General features: G+C 54.5%; 2 protein-coding genes across 12 annotated transcripts in view; both read left to right on the forward strand.

Moving 5' to 3' along the window:
• The first annotated feature begins 1,324 nt into the window (after positions 1-1,324).
• On the forward strand, positions 1,325-7,058 carry MAF1 (MAF1 homolog, negative regulator of RNA polymerase III). Its single transcript, XM_083449088.1, has 8 exons — positions 1,325-1,718; positions 2,749-2,893; positions 3,034-3,162; positions 3,674-3,839; positions 4,615-4,736; positions 5,113-5,232; positions 5,364-5,489; positions 5,721-7,058. The coding sequence occupies exons 2-8, from the start codon at positions 2,811-2,813 to the stop codon at positions 5,740-5,742; spliced, it is 768 nt and encodes a 255-aa protein (XP_083305214.1). The 5' UTR covers positions 1,325-1,718; positions 2,749-2,810; the 3' UTR covers positions 5,743-7,058.
• Positions 7,059-10,678: 3,620 nt separating this feature from the next.
• The window catches only part of WDR97 (WD repeat domain 97), a 35,111-nt gene continuing 22,214 nt past the window's right edge, over positions 10,679-23,575 (forward strand). For 8 of the 11 annotated variants that reach the window (XM_083448975.1, XM_083448977.1, XM_083448980.1 and 5 more), the window contains exons 1-10: positions 10,806-10,915; positions 12,276-12,469; positions 13,130-13,311; positions 15,169-15,758; positions 17,024-17,145; positions 18,325-18,973; positions 20,420-20,568; positions 21,816-22,052; positions 22,152-22,242; positions 23,432-23,564. In XM_083448975.1, the coding sequence (XP_083305101.1) occupies positions 12,445-12,469; positions 13,130-13,311; positions 15,169-15,758; positions 17,024-17,145; positions 18,325-18,973; positions 20,420-20,568; positions 21,816-22,052; positions 22,152-22,242; positions 23,432-23,564 (2,178 nt within the window). In that variant the 5' untranslated portion in view covers positions 10,806-10,915; positions 12,276-12,444. The other 3 variants (XM_083448978.1, XM_083448974.1, XM_083448979.1) reach the window with 2 other exon arrangements.

The following is a 23,575-nucleotide window of genomic DNA, read 5'->3' on the forward strand; positions in this document are numbered from 1 at the left end:
TTGTGTGATCGCCATAGTTTGCAATCCAAATTGCCACAGGAGATCTAGTGTCCTGTCATGTTTATTAATAATAATTAGTGACTGACTGCTATGTCTTCTATGAAAGAGGGCAACTAAAACTGATTGCAATATGTTTGCCCACAATAGACACATCTTGCAGGCTTGAAGGACGGCCTTCTACCAGGGGGGCCAACTTCCATGCTAAATCCTTCCTCAGAGGCTTGCTGCCACATACTCACCCCTGACAAGACCCATGGGCTTGTTGGTGGTGGCGCCAATTTTGTGGAACTACCTCCTGAGGGACACGAACCTAACGTTCCTTCCCTGGTATTCCAATACAGAGGCTAGGGCTGTGTCACTCTATAATGCTTTTGGACTAGTGAGCCATCTGGAGCAGAATTGTGCTTTTTTATTCCTTTCGACATCACCTTGCCAACAAAGGTCCATATAGTTCAAGGTATGGTTTTCCCAGTGGTGATGTATGGAAGTGAGAGTTGGACCATCAAGAAGGTTGATCGCCGAAGAATTGATGCTTTTGAATTCTGGTGCTGGAGGAGACTCTTGAGAGTCCCATGGACTGCAAGAAGATCCAACCTCTCCATTCTGAAGGAAATCAGCCCTGAGTGCTCACTGGAAGGACAGATCCTGAAGCTGAGGCTCCAAGACTTTGGCCACCTCAGGAGAAGAGAAGACTCCCTGGAAAAGACCCTGATGTTGGGAAAGATGGAGGGCACAAGGAGAAGGGGACGACAGAGGACGAGGTGGTGGGACAGTGTTCTCGAAGAGACCAACATGAGTTTGACCAAACTGCGGGAGGCAGTGGAAGACAGGAGGGCCTGGCGTGCTCTGGTCCAGGGGGTCACGAAGAGGCGGACATCACTAAACGACTAAACAACAACAACAACAACATTCCTTTTGATGAATTTGCGCTGGTTTTGCTGTGGAGATATCCTAGGTTGGTTTTATATTATTATCATCTTGTGGCTGCTTCATATGGAAAAAGCAGCGAGCGACTTCTAAAATGAAATGAAATGAATAATCCTGGTCATTGTAAAGATTGCCCGAAATGCTTGGCATTCCCAGGAGGAAAAGAATTGCGGCTGCATCGGCTAAGCAGGTCCGGATTCGGCAGCTGGACACGCGCGGAATCTCGCAGACTGGGAAAGGGGCGTGGCCCTCCCCTTGAGTGATAGCTGCCCCGCCCCTTCTTTGTTCCCCGCTCGGCTCGACAGCGCCTTGAGGCGGCCGCCAATGAGAGCCCGGCTCTATCCCAACGGGTGGGGCTGGACACATGCCGTTGATTAGCGTGCAGAGGAGCCACTGGGATGCGTCAGCCCGAGTGATGGGCACACGTTTGGTCCAATGGGGATGAGGGATCTGGCTGGCGCCCAATGGCTGCCCGCGCGGGGCGGAGCCGCTCGCTCTTGTTGTCGTCCTCTGCTCGAAGCCCGAAGAGTCAAGTCGGTCGCTTCGCCTGACAGGAAAGAAGGAGGGAAGGCAAGGAGGGAGGCCGGGAAAGCGACTCCGAGTCGGGCGCTCGACTAGCAAGCGGGGCCATGGCCGGGTCTGCGGGGCCCCTGAGGGCCGCCGGGCGGAGACGGGCCCAGGCGGCGGCTGAGGCGACGGCGGCTGAGGCGGCCACGCCCGCTTCGAGTTCCCCCCGCGGCCTGCGCTGCTCGACGGCGCGCAGCCCCTGAAGGAGGAGGCGGCGGCGGCAGGTGGGTAACGGGGCCCCGGGGCCTGTCCGGGCCGCGAGGGGCGGGACTGCGCTTCCCGGCATGCCCCGCGCCGGGGCCGCCTCGACGGGCGCCGTCCTTGGTGCCGCGGGGCATCATGGGAAGCCGAGTCTTTCGGAGGCCCGGCCTGGGGAAGGGAGGGCGGGAAGTGGAGTTGGAGTCTCCCCCCCCCCCCAATCTGCTGTGGGTCTTGGACGCTCATCCTCTGCCCCCCCCCGCGGAGCCGAGCCGCGTTCCGCCCCCGAGGCTGAAGCAACCGAAGCTCATGGGGGGGGGGTGGACTAGATGACTCTGGGGGTCCCTTCCAACTCCCCCCTCCTTCTGTGTATCCTCTTTCCCATCCCAGCCAAACTAGTGTTTGCCTCTCCCCCAGGCTATGCGTGGGCGTCCACGGGGAGAGCAAAGTAAATGCTCGCTAGCACCCGAGAACGTTTCTCGTAATCACATTTCCCTTAGAAAATCAAAACAGGAAGCACCCACAAAATCTCGAGGATTCTTTGGACACATTTGATCACGAGGATTACCATTTGATCATGTGACTTTTCTCTCTTCTCTTTTAATGCTGTCACATCCGCCTGCACCACATCCACTTTCTTCTTAACTTCATGGTTCTCAGATAATTTTCCAGCTGCCTCCTCCACAGAGACTTATTTTAGTTAGCTTAGATCTAGAGGCCAAGTGCAACTGAGTGCATGGAATGATGGTGAGCTCCTAGTTGGGTGGCAATTTGGGAGTCAAGACGGGAAATGTCAGGGCTTGGGTATCACAAAACTCACTTTTTCCACTGAAGTATTCCACAGGTGCTGACTAGAGCTGGGGGGGGGGGGGGTGTCAGCTGCATCCCTGTATGAGTCACTGCCTTGCTGGTCTTCCAGAGCCAGTGCTGGCCTTCTTCCCTGTCTGCCTTTTTTGATATGCTTTGAGTATAGTGTCCCCTTGTGGGTGGGCAGCAGTAGAGCCCAACGTCTTCTGAGGTGTCCATTAACAGGCCCTTCTCTCTTGTCACTGCCAGGAAGTTCCAACCTAGAAGCGGTAATACTGAGAATTTAGTCCAGCGCCAGGAGGTACAAAAAAATGAAGCTGTTGGAAAACTCAAGTTTTGAAGCCCTAAACTCCCAGCTGACGGTGGAAACGGGAGATGCACACATCATTGGCAGGTGAGTGGCAAGGCAGCTCCTGAACTGGGTCCTCTTGCCGTGTGGCCCCCAAGGGTGCTTTTCTGCAGCTCAGGGGCCTCTCCAAATTGAGAGACACCCCCCACCTCCCCTCCAGCTGAGTCTTGCCTGTCTTCCCTCAGGATTGAGAGCTACTCTTGCAAGATGGCCGGGGACGACAAGCACCTCTTCAAGCAGTTTTGCCAGGAAGGGCAGCCCCACGTGCTTGAGGCCCTGTCTCCACCTCAAACCACCGGGATCAGCCCCAGCAGGTATGTGCTGTCCCTTCCTCGCCCCACACAGAGGAGGCAGAGCTGGCTCATCATCACCAGCTTCACTTAGCCTTGCCGGTCGGTGGGCTGGATCAGAGTTCTGTAAGCCAGGAGAGTCTCACCATATAATTATTGTTGCTGTTTGTTTATATCCCACCCATCTGGCTGGGTTTTCCCAGCCACTCTGGGTGGCTTGTAATAAAATATAAAAAATATTGCCAGGGGAAACTCAGAACTTCCTGTTCCCAGCTTGCTTGGGCCAATGGGAGTTGGGAGTCCAGAAACACTGGAGTCTCCCATTCTTGGTTTAAGGCTGCATGAAATGCTGCTTCTGTTCTCTGTGGAGCTGGTGCTTTGAGATTGTGGTGTCAAGATCATTCCACACCACCCAGATCTCCCTGCCCCTTAGCAGTGGGAGAAGTGCATGGCACATTCCAAGGCCACGGCCTGATGGCCACAGCTTCCTCCAGGAGGAGGTAACAGACCCCACATCCTCCCCCTTGTGTGCTAGGCTCAGCAAGAGCCAAAGTGGCGATGAGGAGGGCCCCCTCAGCGACAAATGCAGCCGCAAGACCCTCTTCTACCTGATAGCCACCCTCAACGAGTCCTTCCGTCCTGACTACGACTTCAGCGCTGCCAAGAGCCACGAATTCAGCCGGGAGCCGAGTCTCAACTGGGTAAGCCCCCACCCTGCTGTGATAATCTGGCCTTCAGACCCCGCACAAGTCAGCGGATCTCTTGGCCCTCCTTGTCATCCTGGGTCTCATAGCCCCACACGTGATAGCAGTTCTCCAGCACTGCTTTTTGCGTGGATGCCTGCCAATTCTTCTCTCCCCCCCATTGAAAAGTGCCAGGGTCCCAGGGAGTGGCTTCTAGAGAAGGTGGGGCAGGATTTCCTTCACATTGACCCAAGGGCTCCATCTCCCTCCCATTCTTTGCCCTCTTCCCACAGAGAAAGGGGCATTGTTTGCCCCTGAGATGCTTGGGGTGGGGAAACATCCGCCTGGCATGAAACCCCTCCCTGCGGTTGGTGGTGCTACTGAGGACCTGCTTCCTGCCTCCTAGGATTTTTGCAAACTGGTGAAAAGCTTACCTGTATGGGATGGATCAGGCCAACCCGTTGGCACATCTGGTCCCTTTTCCAGCTTGGATGCCCCTGGATCCCACCCAGCTCTCCCGCTGGAACCTGCATCTGCTGTCCTAGACAGGCCCCACCTATCTATCTCTTGAAGGATGCCCCTCTGCAGTCCAGCTCAAGGTTGGGGCTTCCCTGGCCCCTTCACCTGGTCTAGGACTGGGAGGAGCTGCATCCTTTCTGTCTACCTGAACATCCCACGTTTGAGCTGCTGCAGGGCCACGCTGTAGCCGCCTGGGGACAGTGCAGGGATGGTGGGGGGCAAATGTACGCATGCGCCCCTTCCCTCACCAAGCTCCCCTCTGGGTCTGTTTCAGGTGGTGAACGCTGTGAACTGCAGCCTCTTTTCTGCTGTGCGGGAGGATTTCAGCGCCCTGAAGCCCCACCTGTGGGACGCTGTGGACCAGGAGATCTGCCTCTCAGAGTGTGACATCTACAGGTGGGCTCCCAGGGCTGCTCTCGGGCACCAGGGGGTGGGTGGGTGCTGCTTTGCCAGCAGCCTGCTCTGTGGAACGCCCTCCCATCAGATGTCAAGTAAATAAACAACTGGCTGTCTTTTAGAAGGCATCTGAAGGCAGCCCTGTTTTTAACGTTTCATGTTTTATTGCATTTTTAATATTCTGTTGGGAGCTGCCCAGGGGGGCTAGGGAAACCCACCAGATGGGTGGGGTATAATAATAACTAATAATAAATTTTATTTATATCCCGCACTCCCCAGCCAAAGCCGGGCTCAGAGCGGCTAACAACGAATTATTATTATTATTATTATTATTATTATTATTATTATTATTATTCCGCTTTTTCTGCCAACGTAGCTACAACCCGGACCTGGACTCGGACCCCTTCGGAGAAGAGGGCAGCCTGTGGTCCTTCAACTACTTCTTCTACAACAAGCGGTTGAAGCGGATTGTCTTTTTCACCTGCCGTTCCATCAGGTCAGGGTCCCTGCCAAAGTGGCAGGTTTCGAGGCCTCCCCCCCCCCCCCCGCTCCCTGGGTCCCCTTCCTGGTCCAAAGGGCATATTGAGGCCTTGGGAGACATAACGTGGTGGGCTTCTCTTTCTGCAGTGGCTCCACATACCCTCACCCCGAAGCAGGAAATGAGCTGAACATGGATCTGAGCGAGGATGATGCGGAGGAGGAGGAGGCAGCCGGCCCCCGCGACGAGGACGGGGCCAGCATTGAGGAGGATAGGTGAGGGGGCTTGGTGTCAGAAGCCCCTGTGTGCCTGCTCCCCCCACTGGAGTTTGCCAGAGCTGGAAAAGGCCTAAGGGTCCCAGCTGGGGACAGCAGCAACCTCTGTGTGGCCTGCAGCTCATGTGGTGGCCCCTCCTGGGAGGGGCGAGGTGCTGGGGGGGGGTTGCTTCCCCCTGGGGCTGGAGACCAAGGCCGTGGGGTGCTGAGGACCTCCTTTCCTGTCTGCAGGAGACAAGTGATCTGCATGTGACTTCTTGGGCTCTTTTGCGCCCCCTCTGAAGACGGCTCCTCCAGCGTGTTCCCCCAGACTAGCCCGGCATCGTCGTGTTGCTCTGCCTATTGGCCCTGTGGATGCTGCCTGACCAGCTGGTGCCTCCAGACTCCCAAGGATGCTGCCAGCCAGTCCCTTTGCCCGCCTGCAGGCTTTGGCACCCCTGCAGCACTGGAAACTTTGTCCGGCCCCCGAGAAGCACTTTTCTGTTCCAAGTGGCGTCAGAGCAAATGCCCTCCGTTCATCTGCAGTAGCAGCTGCAGCAGCCATGGTGGGGAGGCTGCCCCTGTTTGGGTTTGGGGCTGTGCCTCTCTATCCTCAGGATGCTGGACCCTCTCAGACTGACCCTCCCTGGAGATTTGTCCGTCAGTTTCAAGTGTCTGTGGCCCCTTTCTGCTGATTTCCAGATGCTACAACCTACTAAAGACTGCACAACATGCAGAAGCTGGATTTCCGGAGGATGGCATCTCCCCCTCCCTTGTTTTGGACCGCAAAAGACATTGGTGCCGAGTATCCTGGACTGGCAGAAGTCAGGGATTGGGCACCTTGGTGGTTTGGCTGCTTTGCTTTCCCCCAAGGGCTCATAGAGTTTTATTTTTATATTCCGGCCCAAACCTCTGTGTTCGTGTCTCCCCCGTCCACCCTCCCTGCACCCTTTCCAATGCCAGCTTCCTTCCACCTGATGCCCACCTCTTCCTCCTTTCAGGCTCCACTCCGTAGCCCAACGGACTCATTTCTGGGTTGGTAGGAGGGAGCGCTTGGTACCTCCTCTGCTCAAGAGCTGAAGGAACATTGGTGCTGGCAGAGCAGAAGGGGGCTGCTCTCGTGCCCTTGCCATCATACTATGGGGCTGTGAAAGTGCCCCCCTTTCTCTTGCACTGACTTGGATTCCCTCCGGGGGCACAGGGGGTGTCTTGCCATCTTTTCTGCAGTCTTGTGATCTGATTCCAGAGGGCTATGCCTGTAGGGGCCTCTATCCCTTGGCTTCTCATCTGGGCAAAATCACTCCAGGCCCACCATTTGGAGCAACCTGCCAAGAACAACAGGCCTGGTCCCCTGTTTGCCGCCCCCCAAAAAAGGTTGAATTGAGAATTAGCCTGCCCTTGGTCCCCTTGAGGCTTCCCCGCTGCTGCTTCCCGCTGCTGCTTCCCTTGCCCTGTGCTAGGCAGCAAGTGATTTTTGAGCACCCCTTGGCCTCTTTCCCTTTAGATCCACTGGCTTGTTTGCCACCTCCTGTTTTATTCTGTTGCCTAGCAATTTTATTGTTGCAGTTATAAATGTTTTTCTCCCTGCGACTTGACATCGTTCTGTTTCCTCGAAGGAGCATCCGGCTAGGGGGAGAGGGTGCCAGAGGGAAGGGTCTGCTCTGTGACTGCCCCCCACAGCCCTCGCAGAACTTATTTGTTGCCTGGGAAGCTGTAGCTGTGAGCGCAACAGGTGGGGTGTTGTGCGCTTCTGTGGGTCAGCCTCATCCTTCAGGATTGCTCTTGCATTTCTGGCCCAGCCTCTTGCTCTTTTTGGGGCAGGCAAAGAACAACAGAGCAAAATGATTTCTAGAATTCTCTCCCTGTCCCTGGTAAGTCTGCCTTGATATCCCAGTGGTGAATTGTATGTGTGGACAGACAGAGGGTAGTTCTGGAGGGTTGAGAAATATCACTGTTGCCCCTGAACTGGCACAACTTCAGGGGTCTGGGTCTGGACCACAGTGTGGCTCACAGGTTGGGGGGTGGTGACATCATCCACATGCGCCAGTACTCTGCCAGCAACATGCAAAGATCAGCTAGTCCTGGCTCACACCTTGGTAGAGGGACGTGGGGCAGTTGTATCTTCACTGAGCCTAGACAGTCAAGCCTTCAGTCTAACTGGTTTGTATGTGTGTTTGTGCGTGTGTTATTTATTTAAGACAGTTATATACCATTTAATCAGTAGCATTTCTAAGTGGTGTCTAAAAACCATATAGACGTTGAAATAATAAAAGTACCATAGACCAGAACACTTCCTTAAAATGCCTGCTGGGACAAGAAAGTCTCAACAAGGAGGGTGTCTTTGTCATCTGAAGCTTGCCCCCCTCGCCTCCACTGCATGGGGTTACTGGGGGAGGAGCAGCCTCAGGCCAGAGCTGGAGGCCCCGTCTTCAGGAGGAACCTGCAAGACCACACCCAGGAAGCCAGTGTTTTAAAAAAAGAAAAAGGGCAAAGGATCCCTGACAGTTCAGTCCAGTCGCAAACGACTCTGGGGTTGTGTTCATCTCACTTTACAGGCTGAGGGAACCGGTGTTTGTCCACAGTTTTTCTGGGTCATGTGGCTAGCATGGCTAAGCTGCTTCTGGCAAAACCAGAGCGGCACACGGAAACGCAGTTTACCTTCCTGCCGGAGTGGTACCTATTTATCTACTTGCACTGGTGTGCTTTCAAACTGCTAGGTTGGCAGGAGCTGGGACAGCAAGGGGAGCTCACCCCGTTGTGGGGATTCGAACTGCTGACCCTCTGATCGGCAAGCCCAAGAGGCTCAGTGGTTTAGACCAGAGCCATTGTTAGCCTGTGCCAAAATTCAATTCTGGCGAAAGACCCTCTGCTTTCAATTGCTTCCGTCCACTGGTGCCAACTGGGTGGGAGAGATGTTGCCAGTGGTGACTCTCAACGTTTTGCATCTGCTTCCGAAGTTCCTGTTTCTCCACTGACATTTGAGGGGGGGGGCAAAGTTGCAGCACTGCAAGCATTTCAGCACTGCAAGCATTAATTTGTGGGACGAGGGGGCAGCTCCACCAACTGCTGGGGGGGTATTCGGGGGACTGTGCTCCACCTTTATTTCTAATACGTTGCTCCACCTTTATTTCTAATACGTTCTCCCCACCTTTCTACATAAATCATTATCAACCAATTAACATTTCCCTCGTCCTCCCGTATGTCTCCTGCCCCAAAACAAATGCAGGCAGGTACAGAGACAGTGTGTGTAACAAACTCTAGTGCCTGCTGGGCTCTCTCAAAAAAGCCCTAACCTCCCTCACAGGGTGGTTGTGAGGATGAAATGGAGAGGAGAACCACGCAGGCCCCTTGAGGTCCTTGGAAGATAAAAGTGGTGTATAAAGGAAGGAAAGAAAGAAAGGACATCTGGACAGCCACCGTGAGGAAAAGATGCTGGCAATTTTATATTCTTCTGACTCCTTGTGGTAGGGAAGGCTAATGGAATTCAACTGGGCCTGCCTCAATTTCAACTGCTGGGTTCAAATGTCCGTCCTGGTCAGTATTCCCCCTTCCCGACAGAAGTCCCACAATGTTCCTTAAAAGCTTGCCCTGGCATGGGGGGGGGGTCACCTGTGGCACCTGAATGCTTCCTGCGCATCATTTCCCTGTTCTTGCTGGTTCCAGGAAGCCACTGGGGACACAGACCATTGGCAGTTGCTTGATCTGGTGCCAGTGGTGTGAGACTCACGGCCCTTAGCCTACGCTTTGTGCTGTTGCCCTGCAAGGGAGAGCTGGCTGGGGTTTCTAGGGTGCCAGCACCCAGGTTTTCAGCAGCAGGTGCTTGGAAGCATTGATTCCTCACATCTGGGGGTGCAGAGCAGAGCCACCATGGAGGAGGCAGAGCAGAATCACTCGGGCTGGTAGCCATTGGGATCCAGCTCTGAGGGCCTTCTGGCGGTTCCCTCATTGCGAGAAGTGAGGTTGCAGGGAACCAGGCAGAGGGCCTTCTTGGTGGTGGTGCCCGCCCTGTGGAACGCCCTCCCATCAGATGTCAAGGAACTAAGCAGCTATCTTATCTTTAAAAGACATCTGAAGGCAGGTCTATCTAGGGAAGTTTTTAATCTTTAATGCTGTATTGTTTTTAACACTCAATTGGAAGCCACCCAGAGTGGCTGGGGAAACTCAGTCAGATGGGCAGGGAATAAATAATTTATTATTTATTATTATTCTCTGTGCTGTGTGAAGAAGGACTTTCTGAATCTCCCAACATTCAGCTTTGTGGGATGTCTGCAAGTTCCAGGGTTGTGAGAGGGAGAAAACTTCTCTCCCTCAACTTTCTCCATGAACCTCTGTCATGTCACCCCTTAATCTTCTTTCCCCAAAACGCTGCAGCTTTTCTTCACAGGTGAATCTCTCCATCCTCTCCTGCTGCCCTTCAAGAACTCATTCCAAAAGTGGGCACTGAAGGGGGCAGAGCCTGGTTGGGGGGCCACGGCCTGGCTTCCTGCTCCTGGTTCATTCATGAGAAGCCGCTCCTCCTCTGCTAACAATACGGAGCCCCTTTTGAATTGCACCCTCTCCCAAGGTGCATGGGTGTCCTAGAAGGAAGACCCCTAACTGTGAACTGAGTCTGGATGCAACCTTTCTCCCTCTGCCTGGGCTCTTGAGGAAACTGACCCCTTGTTGGGGCGAGAGACGGCAATCTCATCCTCAAAGACCTCCTTGGGTTGCAGGGTGGGGCAGTGGTTAGAGCGCGTTACCAGGATCTGGGAGAGACCAGCATCCCAATCCCTGCTTAGATGTGGAGCCGTGACCTTGGAGGCCATTCGCTCCCTCTCAGCCTAGCCTACTTTGCAGGGTTGTTCTGAGGGGAACATGAGAAGGAAGAAAACCCATACGGGGCCCTTGAGCTCCTTGAAGGAAAAGGGAGGGGGTGGAAACAGAATATATAAGTAAATAAATAACAATAAAACTTCTTCATCAGAGAAGCCCGGCCACCCAGGAGACCAAAGGGATGCTCACTATTCTGCAGGGCCGGGGAGAACTAAGCTGGCTGCTCTCCTCGCCCGCCCTCTGCCCACACTCAGGAGGTTGGCATCCCTGGGCCAACATGCAAGTGCGGACAGGCAGGGACCTCTGTTCCCTCCTGAGGACTGGCTGGCATCTCACTGCACCCCCTCTGGGCGTGCCAAGCCCCGTGCCCAACCTGGAAGGCTCCCTGCGCCCGCCTGCATCCCTCCCCGCCTGCGTTTCCTGCCCTGAGGACCAGGCCGGGCCTGCCCTGCTGGTCAACAGAACGCCTGTCTCCATGGCAACGTGGCTGGGCCGGCCCAGGCTCCCGCAGGCCCCAGGTGAATGCTGCCAGCTTGCGGGTGGGCAGTGCGGAGCCCAGGAGCCAAAGGAGACGAGGGGAGGCTCTCCTCCTGCTGCCGCCCCCCAGGGATGGGGCTGGGCAAAAGCCTGGGCATGTGCCAGCTCCTCCTCCCAGGCCCTGATCCTGTGCCCTTCCTGGAGGCAGCCTGAGCTGCGGGCAGCCATGCTGGTGCCTGTGAGGGCCTCAGCCGCACCACCTCCCCATCCTGAAATGTGCGGGGGGGGGGGGAGTGGCAGTTGTCACTCTGGAAGAAAGTGGAGTTGTCAAGGGTTTGGGCCTGAGCTCCAGAGGGTGGTCCTCCAGAGGGGCACCTGCACTTTTTTGAGGGGAGAAGCTGTGTAAGAAATGGGTGCTCCGGCTTTTCACTGAGATATCTGTGGGTGCGTTCTTAGAATACACTGGCCTGCATTTTGTGGATTTGCATGTAGGAGGTCATTGTTATTCTGAGCTCCCCTCGGATGGAAAGCGCAACTCGTACATTGAAGGCTGGTTTTTACGTTGCTTTTAAATATTTGCATTTCATCATCCAACCTGCCCTGGAAAGATTCTGTCTGATAATGGGATGGATAGTGACATCTTATTAAGAAACATGCATCTCTTTTACCTCGCCTGGCCTTTGACTGCTGAGACATAGCTGTCAACGCTTTCCTTTTTTAAAGGGAAATTCCCTTATTCCAAATAGGATTCCTCGCAAGGAAAGGGAAAAGTTGACAGCTATGTGCTGAGATAGGGCGCTCTCTAGTTGTGATTGTAATTGGTTTTAAACTGTTTATGATACTGAATTTTAAATTGTTGCAATTCCCTGGGACCTTATGGTGAAGGGAGGGTAAGAAATAATAATAATAATAAATCACCATCACCATTGGGACAAAACTCATGGTGATTTTATGGTTTGTTAAAGACTCCATGGGTTAGGTTGATGTGCGATGAGACCTAGGCTTCCTTGGGTGGCTCTCCTTGGATCTTCTTCCCAATTCCAAACTACAAGAAAGAAGATTCCACCTAAACATTAGGAAGAACTTCCTGGCAGTAAGAGCTGTTCGACAGTGGAATTTGCTGCCAAGGAGTGTGGTGGAGTCTCCTTCTTTGGAGGTCTTTAAGCAGAGGCTTGACAACCATATGTCAGCAGTGCTCTGATGGTGTTTCCTGCTTGGCAGGGGGTTGGACTCGATGGCCCTTATGGTCTCTTCCAACTCTATGATTCTATGATTCTATGATTCCCTATGACAGGCCTACTGTTGTGGAGAGAACTGAGCTGGACGTACATATGAAAAAGCACAGTACCTCCAATAAATATGGTCTATAATTTGCAATTCTGCCTTTTCACTTCCAACCGATGAGCTGAAAACCCTCTGCATTTCTACAGAAACACTCTCATGGTTAATGGTTACCCAGGGTGGCTGGGCTTTTAATAACATCATTATTAAAAAAATGTATTATTGCTACTTTTCCAGGTTCCAGTGCGGACCCCGTGCCTTGAAAGCTGGTTCCAAGTCCAGCTTTGCAGGTTCTAAGAAGGCGTTTGGTTCCCTTTGCCCTTCAGCATCCTCTGTGTGGATCAGCTGCTCTGTTCTCCCCTGATGCGAGGAGTCTGCTGTCTGGAGAAAGGCAGAACTTACAGGGATGATGGAGGCGGAAGGCAGAAGCTGTAAGCAGGGTTGCATCGGGGTGGGGGGGTGTTTATAGGAGCCCTGGGGGATCCAGCCCCAGCCCCTGGGTGTGTTCACCAGCCTCATCATGCTGCTGAGCGAAGCCAGGACTGGTCCCCGAGGTGTGATGCTCTCAGAGGCTTGTGTGGGGAGGGGGAGACCAAGAGATAAATAGGTACAAAAAAGTAAGGTAAAGGGACCCCTGACCATTAGGTCCAGTCGTGACTGACTCTGGGGTTGCGGTGCTCATCTCGCTTTACTGGCTGAGGGAGCCGGCGTACAGCTTCCGGGTCATGTGGCCTAAGGACTAAGCTGCTTCTGGCAAACCAGAGCAGCGCACGGAAACACCGTTTACCTTCCCGCCGGAGTGGTACCTATTTATCTACTTGTACTTTGACGTGCTTTCGAACTGCTAGGTTGGCAGGAGCAGGGACCGAGCAACGGGAGCTCACCCTGTCACGGGGATTCGAACCGCCGACCTTCTGATCAGCAAGCACTAGGCTCTGTAGTTTAACCCACAGCGCCACCCGCGTCCCCCTGTACAAATGAGTATCTCCTGTAAAAAGGGGGGAATGGAACAGCACCTCACAGGGGTGTGGAGGGAACCGATGGGTCACTTGTGAGTGACATCGTTATCAGCTCCCACCTTCCTCCAACAGCCACTCGCGGAGGGCGAAGGAAGCGCCTGCGCTTGTCCTCAGAGCCATTTGAAAATACGAAGGAGGTGGAAGCGGAGGAGGGGAAGCAGAATGAGCCACAGCCGGTACCCAAGGCGCAGCCAAGCAGGGGGTACCTGCACTGGATCAAGCTCCAGAAATGCCTCCGCCGTGCTCTGGACCTGGTACATTTCTTGGGGAAGAAGCCGGTCTGGCCAGGGGGATCCGGGTGTGGCAGCTGTATCTCAGTGAAATCCTCAGCACCTGGGGATCAGGAGAGGAGAGGTGCCAGGGCACCAGCCGCTTGGACCTGCTCAGAAAATGGCACCATGCACCTGTCTCAAGTATCCTCCTGCTGCCTCAGGTGTCGCAGAGATGTTTCCTGCCATTGCAAACAGGCTTTTGGAGGGGGCTCACATGAACCCTCTTGCGGAAGGAAACATCCAGTGCCTTGAACGGTTGTCCATTGGTACCTTATTGCTCTCTTCCTGCTCCCTGCAAATGTGCTCTGAATATCAGGGGCCAACAAGATGCCTGGCTGAGCCCTTGAGACAGACCCAGGTCCCTCAGGGCTCTCCTCTCCTCATCTGGGATTCCTGGCACCTGCCCTTCAGAGGCATTTTCTGCCTCCAACAGGTGGCAGAAAAACACAGCTGTTGAAGCGAGCAGCTTTTGCTCTCCTTTTTCTCCATGAATGTGGCACATATCCTTTTAAAGAAATCTAAGTACGTAGGTGACCATGACCATGAAAGAGAACGTCAGGGCCAAGCCCTGTTGCTTGTCCTGAGCTCCTCTGCCTCCCATTCTGAGCCCCCTTGCAGAAGCAGACAGTATTTGCTGCTCCCTTTGTGGGGCCTGCCTTAACCTGTTTTGTTCTGCCATCAAGGTGTTTCCCAGCCTCCTGTTCCTCGAGAGCTCTCCAAGGTCCCTGGGACCTCACAGCTAGAGGCAGCCGCATAGCTAGCCGCTCGGGTGCCGGGTGCAGGGGCGTGTCCTGCAGCTGGGGGTGTGTGATCTGCACCCAAGGGGGCGGGTCCAGCCTCTCTGACGCTTGGAGTCTCTTATTAGTATTATTATTATTAAATTTTATTTATACCCCGCCCTCCCCAGCCATCAGGGCGGATAACACTGGTATAAAAACAATTGATTGAAATACAACTTAAAATGCAGCCTCATTTCAGTAGGAACTGAAATAAAAAACTTTTTAGGGGGTGAAAACGTCAAGTCTTCACCAAGGCCAGCTATCCAGACTGCTCCTACGTGGGCCAGGAAAAAGCCAGGGAAGTCCCCAAATAGGAGTTCCATCACAGAAGGAGAAAGGGAAAAGGAAAGAAAGGGAGGGAATCAAGTGGATTCCAAGCCAAAGGCCAGGCGGAACAACTCTGTCTTACAGGCCCTGTGGAAAGAAATCAGATCCCGCATAGCCCTGGTCTCATGAGTCAGAGCGTTCCACCAGGCCGTGGCTAGTGTTGAAAAGGCCCTGGCTCTGATTGAGGCTAGTCTGACTTCCTTAGGGCCTGGGACCTCTAGGGTGTTGCTATTTAGGGACCTTAAGGTCTTCCATGGGGCATACCGGGAGAGGCGGTCCCGTAGGTACGAGGGTCTTCCGCCTCCCCCTCAGCTGTAGGGCTGCGAAGGGAGAGGCAGTAGGCAGACCCAAGTCCCACGCTGCTGTTACAGGCAGTGTGGAGCCTGCAGGCACCCAAGGCACCACGTCACTCCTAAAAGGTTTTGTGAGCCCAATTCATTTTGTCACACACCCCCCCTCAGCGATGACACCCGGGTCTGGCTGCACCCCCTGCACCCCCTTCCTCCGCCATTGGCCTGAGCCCCTGGTGCCCTCATAGGGGTCTCTGCCCATGTCCAAGGAACGGGCAGCTCCCAAGGAGCTTCCAGAAATGGAATCACAACATGGTCGAGTTGGAAGGGACCCGAGGCTCATGCAGTCCTGGAATAAGCGCGTGCAGAGAGCGCTCCACTCGGCCCGATGCTCCTGCTGGTGGTGGGGCCAACGCTGCCTGTCCTTCGTCTTCCTCTTGCAGATGAAGAAGGAGGACTTGAAGCCCATCCACCTGAGCCACGGCCTGCAGCACCTGAGTCGCTCAGCCTTGGGCAGCCCCGTGCGGTGCGTGACGCACGACGTGCACGGGAATCGCTTTGTGGTGCTCGACTCGGAGAACAAGCTGCACTCCTTGAGGGAGGAGGGCTCCTACAAGAGCTGCCTGAGGGCCCCTGCCCCCATGGCGGGAATCCTGCATGCCTCCCTGGTCCACCAGTTTGTGGCTTGGGACGAGGGCGGCCTCCAGGTCCTCGACTCCGGCTTCCAGCTGCTCTCCCAGGTCCGCTCCACCATGCCCATCCGATGCGGGATCTACAGCGAGAACCTGAACCGGATCGTGACCGCGGGGGACGGGAACCTGACCATCTGGGACTTCCGCTACGGCTGCCGGAGCCTGCAGTGCCGCGTTGTCCTGAGCGAGGGCCTGGGGCCCGGAGACGTCTTCTCCCACATCGCCCTGGACACCAGCAGCTTGCAGCCCCAGCGCTGCTTCGCCTCCAGCACGACGGGCGCTGCGGCCTGGGATATCTCCAATGGGAGACTCCTCTCTTTCAAGAAGGAGCTCCACAACAGGTGAGGCTCCTCCCGGGCCCAGCAGAAAGGAGAGAGGCCCCCACTGGGAACGGGATGCCCCCATGGAAGGATGGGCTTTCAGTGCTGCTCTCTTGGGGGCAGAGCTGGGGCAGGTTCCTTCTTGTTCCATCTTGGACTATTTAAGGCAGCGGTTCCCAAACTTTTCTGGTCTGCCACCCACTTGGTTCCGTTAATTCATTTCCAGTGGCCCCCGCACTTTATACTTTATAAAAAACATCATTCGGAGCGATGGCTTGCACAACCCACTAAGGGATATCATTATTGCAGATGTTAATATTGTGCAGCTTGAAGCAATCAGATGCATGAAAACTGAACACTATTAGAATACAAATTGTCCGGACCCATAAATCAGATTCAAAGCTTCACTACCCGGTACTTCTTCAAAAACAGGTACAAAACAATGGTACCTCCAGAAAGTTGTATAAAGCGTATGTTTATTCAGGCACAGGTTCTTCTTAAATATATAACATAATTGCAATCTGCAAAAATCAATGCTATTTTTAATCCAGAGCTTGCGTGAGCCTGGATCCAGCCTAAGTCTATACAGCTCCTTCTCCTGCTGTGCCTGAGAACAAAGAGCCAAAAGGCAACTCCCTTTCAAAATGGCAAATTTGCAATTGAATACCTTAATCATGTGACCTAAGGTTAAACACTCACCTGTAAGAGCAGAGAACACCACCAGTTAATCATTAACACGCTTAGAGAGCTTCAGAATGGCCCAGTGGAATTTTCCACTGGGCACCACCCAGGCTGCGGCTAGTTTGACCCCCCCACCCCACCCCCATGACTGAGAAGCAACTCCACTTGACCACCTCCCAGCGTTATTTATTTTTATGATTTCTTAAATTTGTTAGTCACTTTATCTTGCCCAGGGCAACCCAAAGCAACTTGAGGAGGCCTTTATCCAAGGAAGCCAATGGGAAGTAGATCCCGAAGAGACGGGAGAGAGAGAGAGAACGTCTCTTCGCGCACAAAGCACAACGTCCAGAATTCTCTCCCACAAGTTGTGATGGTGGTGACTGAACCCTGGGGCTCTGAAAAGGGTGGCAGTTCTTGGTTTGTGTCCTGCCGCTAATCCCTCAGAGCCACCTGGCTGAGCTGCTTTGGGAAGCGGAGGGCTGGTCTGCATGGTCCATGGAAGCATAAGATCATAGAGTGGTAGAGTTGTAAGGGAACCTGGAGACCACGCAGTCCAAGAAGGACCTGACTTAACCCGGGCTGCTCTTCTTCGTCTTCTCTCCCAGGGTGATCACAGACCTCACCTACTGTGAAGTGATCGGCTGCGCCATCACGGCCTCACGGGACACAACCATCAAGGTCTGGGACAAGAACTGGCACATTCAGATGGTCTTTGTGGGCCACACGGGTGAGCATGGGTGCGTCACTCTCAGCCGGGATGCGGAGATGAGGGCAACTGAAGACCCCCCCCAGCCGCTAGGAAGGCCTTTGGCAAGAGACCAACGCCTCTCTCCCCCCTAGGCTGGGAGACACTCGCATTCGCAGCACCTCTGGCTGCTGCCTCCCTCGCAGGAGGGGCATGTCCAAGAGGGTGCCTCATCATCATGGGGGCAGCCCTGGCTGCGATGGCCACTCTTTCCTCCTACAGGACAGTTTGATGGCCAGAAAGTCAATGGGGGAGTTTTTCCCAAGATGAAAATACAACGATGGGTGGCTGAACCTGTTGGATTTCTGCCTAGCAGGCAGCTGCTAAAAGGCATAAGGGTGCCTAGCAGCTGTTGATGTTGAATGTCTCTAGGTCTTTGATAAGGTCTGCTGAGCCACTGCTGGACATTTGAATACCCAGCCTGTCCAAAACATCTAGCTGTATGAATTAGTATTGGGCTGTAAGGAGAACAAAAAGCTCAAAGCAGGACCAGGTGGAGCCTTTTCTCCTTCCTGCAGCTAGAATACTACTAATAATAATAAAAATATTAATAATTCATTTATACCCCGCCCATCTAGCTGGGTTTCCCCAGCCACTCTGGGCGGCTTCCAACAAAGTATTAAAATGCAGTGGTACCTTGGGTTACATATGCTTCAGGTTATGTACGCTTCAGGTTACAGACTCTGCTAACCCAGAAATATTACCTCAGGTTAAGAACTTTGCTTCAGGATAAGAACAGAAATCATGTACCAGCGGCACTGCGGCAGCGGGAGGCCCCATTAGCTAAAGTGGTCTTCAGGTTAAGAACAGTTTTAGGTTAAGAACGGACCTCCAGAACGAATTAAGTTCTGAACCCGAGGTACCACCGTGCAGTAGTCTGTTAAACATTAAAAGCTTCCCTAAACACGGCTGCCTTCAGATGTCTTCTAAAAGTCTGGTAGTTGTTCTTCTCTTTGACATCTGGTGGGAGGGCGTTCCACAGGGCGGGTGCCACCACCGAGAAGGCCCTCTGCCTGCTTCCCTATAACTTGGCTTCTCACAGTGAGCTCTTCTGAAGATGCGTGAAGGCATCGATCCACTCCTGTCTCCATCCCCACGTGGCTGTGACTGGCTCTGGCCCCCTTTGAGCTTCTCCTGCCCCCCCCCGCCTTGTGCCCCCAGGTCCGGTCGTCGCTGTGACCATCTACCCTCAGAGGCCCCTCATCTTCTCCGCCTCCCAGGACGGCACCATCCGCACCTGGAACCTCAACACCATTGACCAGGTGGACCAGGTCCATTTGTCGGAGCCCGTGGAGACCCTGAAGGCCGTCACCCTTTCTCACGTCGTCTCCGTCTCCGGCTCGTCCCTGACCCTCTGGAAGATCAACAAGCTCTACTCGCTGTACACGCCCGTGGGCTGCCGCGTCCGGCGCATCAGCTGCGTCAACCTGGAGGCCCTGGGCAGCTTCCCCGTCCGCGCCCTCTGCGTCTGCCAGGACTCCACGGTGCGGATGGTGGACGCTCAGAGCGGAGTCATCATCGCCATCCTCTTCCTTGACAGCCCCCGCCAGGGCCTGGACGTGGCCTACTGCCTGCCCCGGGAGACCCTCTTTGTGCTGATGGAGGATGGCGCCGTGCTGTGGGTCAACAGCGCCCAGGACCCCATGCAGGTCAAGAAGAGCCTTCCGGGCCACACCTGGGCGTCTGCCCCCTGCTGCCTCCTGGTCTACAGCCACGTCCTGGACCCGGAGAAGGCCTATTCCCAGTGGCTGGATGTGGTGGACTGCAAGGGCTACAAGAAGCAGTGGCTGAAACACCCGGATAAAAACAGGTAAAGCGGGTGAGATGGACGGGGCGGGACTCGAGAGAAGCCCCTCTCACCTCCTTCATTGCCAGGGCTGCCAGCGGGTCTTACTCTCCGGCAGGTGCTGCTGCCACCCTCCTTCCCAACGACTCCTTCATCCTGCCTGGGGTGCAGCAAAGCAGTTGCTGGCCAACGTTCCCGTAGGAGTTAATTTGGCGTGTAAAGGCAGCCCACACTCTCGTCTGCAGACCCTCAGAAGAGCCTGTGGGGTCCATAATAATAATAATATTAATAATAATAATAATTTATTTATACTCTACCCACCTGGCTGGGTTTCCCCAGTCACTCCAAAGCAGTTGCTGGCCAACGTTCCCTTATGAGTTAATTTAGCATGTAAAGGCAGCTCACACTCTCGTCTGCAGACCCTCAGAAGAGCCTGCGGGATTAATAATAATAATAATAATAATTTATTTATACTCCACCCAGCCACTCTGGGTGGTTTCCCCAGCCACTCTGGGCGGCTTCCAGCAAAACATTAAAATACAATAATTCATCAAAAATTAAAAGCTTCCCTTTCAACTCCATTCCTAAACTCCCAGTAGCAGGAGCTCCAGGCGTCCCGGCACATGGGATGCTGAAAACCAGAGTCTGCCCTGCCTAGCGGGAGCCAGGCTCCTGAAATAAAAGTATCATGGAAAGTCTTAAAATAAATAATGCTTTGAGGTGGCTTGAAGTGAAAACAAAAATGAAACCTTAGACTATTGATATAACTAAAGAAGTACTAAGTGGCAGAAGAATGTTATTTTCCCCCCAGGTGAGGCAGGTTCACCCAAGAACCTGGGCGGGGAGAGGGGGGGTTAGGAAAGTGATGCCAAGCACACAGTTCAAAGCGCTGGTGCAAGAAGATTACTAGGTTTGGCCAGTGGCGTGGCGTGGGGGGTGCAGGGGGGGCCGGCCGCACCGGGCACAACATCTGGGGGCGCGCGCTCGCACTCGCAGCTCTCTGCCCCTACCTGGCTCACTCACTCTCTCTCACTGCAGTGCTGGCTGTGCGAATCCGATCCGAGCCGCCGGGTCGCCGCCCACTGTGGAGGGGAGGGTGCCAGGCGTGCGGTGCGGTGCGGAGAGAGAGCGAGGGACTATCTGGGGGAGGGACAGTGCAGCGGGGGGGGGGGGTTGCAAATTACTTGCCCCGGGTTAGGGGGCGCAAATTACTTGCCTTGCCCCGGGTGCTGACAACCCACGCTACGCCACTGGGTTTGGCTATGCTCACGAAATCTATAAAGTCAGCCCAAGTTGCAGCAAAATTCTCATTTTGAATTTGTCCTTGTGCAAACCTTTTTCTTTTCTTTTACCACATCCAGATTGGGCTATTCCTTCCCCCGACCCCAGAAGCTACCATTTCACCGTGCACATCTGTCTGAACATGCTTATCAAAGGGCGCTTCTCTCTCTCTCTCCCCCCCCCCCCCAGGTTCCTGCTCATTTTGGGGCACAAAACGGGCTTCCTGACCGTGGTGGAGTGGTTTCTGGCCCGAGACCGGTACAAGGTGGAGGCTCACGGCTCCCAAGCGGTCACAGCCTTGGCTGAATACCCCACGCAGATGTGTATCATTTCGGCAGGTGAGTCCTCTGGTTAGGCAAACCCAAATATCAGGGATGGGGGGTGCAGATCTTCACCCTCCATGCATCCTGCCCCCCCCCGGCACACGAGTGCTGCCCGGCAGTAATACGGGGAGGAGCTCAGACCCCCGACCCACAAATATTGAGGGGGATGAAGCCCCTTCTGCCCTCTAGAGCTGGTGCCCTTGAAGGTCAGAGAAGGTCTTTCGGCAGTCCAGCTCTGGAGCCCCCTCCCCCAGGAGACCCTGACCAATTGGGTGGCTTTCAAAGAGGATGAGGTAGATTCATAGAAGCCCCTGGGTGTCTATTTTGCTCTGGGAGACTTAGCTTGGTCAGAATCGAGTCTACCCTTCCAGAGTTAATGCGAAATACATCTCTTCTGGTCAATGAGCCACCAGAGCTGCTAAAGGGCCATGAAAATTTGTGTCTCGGGCTTTTTAGACTTGCCTGCCCATCATAGCTGTCAACATTTCCCTTTTTAAAAGAGAAATTCCCTTATTCCGAATAGGATTCCTCGCAAGAAAAGGGAAAAGTTGACAGCTATGCTGCCCATACGCTCTCTGAAACCCAGGGGGCACCTTGCTTGCCAGATGTGAAATATCACATTTACTTGAGTGTAATGCTCACCTTTTACATCGTGAATATTAGGGTGCACCTTAGATTTGATGGCGCATTTACATTCGCCAGCAAATACTTTTTTGGCTTCATTGTTTTGAAAATTGAGGTGCGCATTGGATTTGACAGTGCATTAGATTTGTGGAAATATGCTATATTGGCAATGTTTTCAGCTCTCCTGCCCAATACAAGGAAGGTACAGTTTGTAGCCTAAACATCCTAACAATTTGTGCCCTTCAGTAGTACTTAGAGAGAGGCAGGGGCCAGGAATTTAGCAGTTCAGAGGTTGATAGAAATACAGGAACACAATAATCAAACCATTCAGAGAGAAGAAATGCATATACTAAAGATATATAATTCTGCTAAGTGGCTACAGCAAAATTCTGTGGCGATTTCAACAGTGGAATCCTCCATTAGACTTTTAGAATCCTTGCTGGAACCAAGACCCCCCCCCCAGTTAGAAGGGACTCGGGCATCAGGCAGACCAGCCCCTCCAAACTCAAGGCAATAGCATGGTGTAGATCTGCAGAAACCAACCCAGGAATGCCGGGGGGGGGGCAAGAAGGAGGAAGAAAGAGGGGCTTCCTCTGCCCCGGGGGCTGACCCTGCGCCTCTCCTTGCCCCCGGGGCAGGGGCCGACCGCACGGTGAAGATGTGGCGCGTCTTCCCCTACACCACGGAGTGCCTGGTCCCGCTGCTCAGCTTCTCCTGCGCCTCCCCTGCCTTGCACCTGTGCTCCCTGGGGGAGACGCTGGCGGTGGCCTTCCAGGACCCCCAGACGGCCACCTATAGCGTCGTCTACTACAACCTGATGAAGCAGACGCGCTCCGAGCACAAACCCGAAGACGACGCCCAGGACGACATCACAGGTGCGCGGGAGCCGGGAGGGTGCAAAGGCCAGGCCGGGGGGGGGGGCTCGGCTCTCCTGTCTCACGGCTGCCGCCCCCTCGCTGCCTCCCTTCCTCCAGGCCTCTGCTGCTGCCCCAACCTGAAGCTCTTCGCCTCATCCAGCAGAGATGGAACCGTGAAGATCTGGGACATCGAGAACAAGCTGCTGCGGTGACTGACGGGCCGGATTCTGAATGGGGAATGGGGGTGTCCTGTGGGCCGGGGCAGCCCCCTGCTCCCGATGGGGCTGTCTCCTCCTTGCGGCTTTTGCACCCAGCACTGGAAAGCAGGTGGCCTTTAAGCGGAGGCTGGGGACCATCTGTTTGGGATGCTTTAGTTGCCATTCCGGCATCGCAGGGGGTCAGGCTGGATGGCCCTTGGGGAGCCCTTCCAGCTGTACGATTCTATGTCTGCCGGCATGCCTTTGGTGAGCAAGCGCAGGGGCATCGGAAGCTGCAGGCCACAGGTTCCTCCCCACCAGGGTCTCCCCAGACCTGGTCTCCAGCTGTTGTCGGACTACAACGCCTATCATCCTAAGCTCGCAGGACCAGCGGTCAGGGATGATGGGAACTGTAGTACAAAACCAGCTGGGGACCCAAGTTTGGGGAACCCTGGTCTACACTGACTGGTAGCAATGGCTCTGGCGGGCTTTGAGCAGGGCTCTCTCCCAGTCCGGCACCCGCTCAGTTGGGAGCAAGCGCCCTGGGGATCCAGCAGGCTTGATTCGGAGCAAGCCCACTCCGTGTCGTGTCCCACACAGGGACGCCTGCTTTGCTTGCAGGACAGCGTGGTGCCCCCTTATTGTTTTGGAGGCTGTTGGAAGTTTGAAACCTTTGCTCTGCCCACCATCCCCAACGCCTCTGCTGACACCTGAAGCTTCAAAAGAAAATAGCTGCAGACAAGCCTCCTCCTCCTCCGCTTCCCCACCAGCGTTTAGCGTTTCCATCGCTGCTGCTCTCAAAATTCCTTTCCCACCTTCCCTTTAATTTTCCTGATCCATCCATTTCTTGATTCTATTCAGAACTGTAGAGTTGGAAGGGACCCCCGGGTCATCCATCCCAACCCCCCACAATGCAGGAATCCCGGCTGAAGGAGCCCTGGCCGGTGGCCCCCTGGCCTCTACTCACACACCTCCAATGAGACTCTATATCCATATCTACCTCTCAGGCGACCAGGCCTTTCCCACACGTGACAACCGGATGTTTTGTAAGGCGGCCTCCATGCGCCTTGTGGTTTTCATGTTTCCATCCATGGCGGAGAGTCTGTGCTAGGCCCTCTGCTCTGGCTGCCCAACCGGGCTTGTGGGGAAGGGTCCCTGGAAGCCAAGCTCACCCCCCCCCCCCACATTTCTGCCCTGCAGGCACCTGAAGATGAACAGCATCCCGGAGAGCCTGGCCTTTGCCAACCACTGGGGGGACCTGCTGGTTGGGCTGGAGAAACACGTCTTCCTCATCCACCACAACAAGTACCTGCCCAACTACTACAGGATGAAGGTGGGGCGCCT

This window comes from Podarcis tiliguerta (assembly GCF_965153285.1).
Source record: "Podarcis tiliguerta genome assembly, chromosome: 7".
Taxonomy (NCBI): Eukaryota; Metazoa; Chordata; class Lepidosauria; order Squamata; family Lacertidae; genus Podarcis; species Podarcis tiliguerta.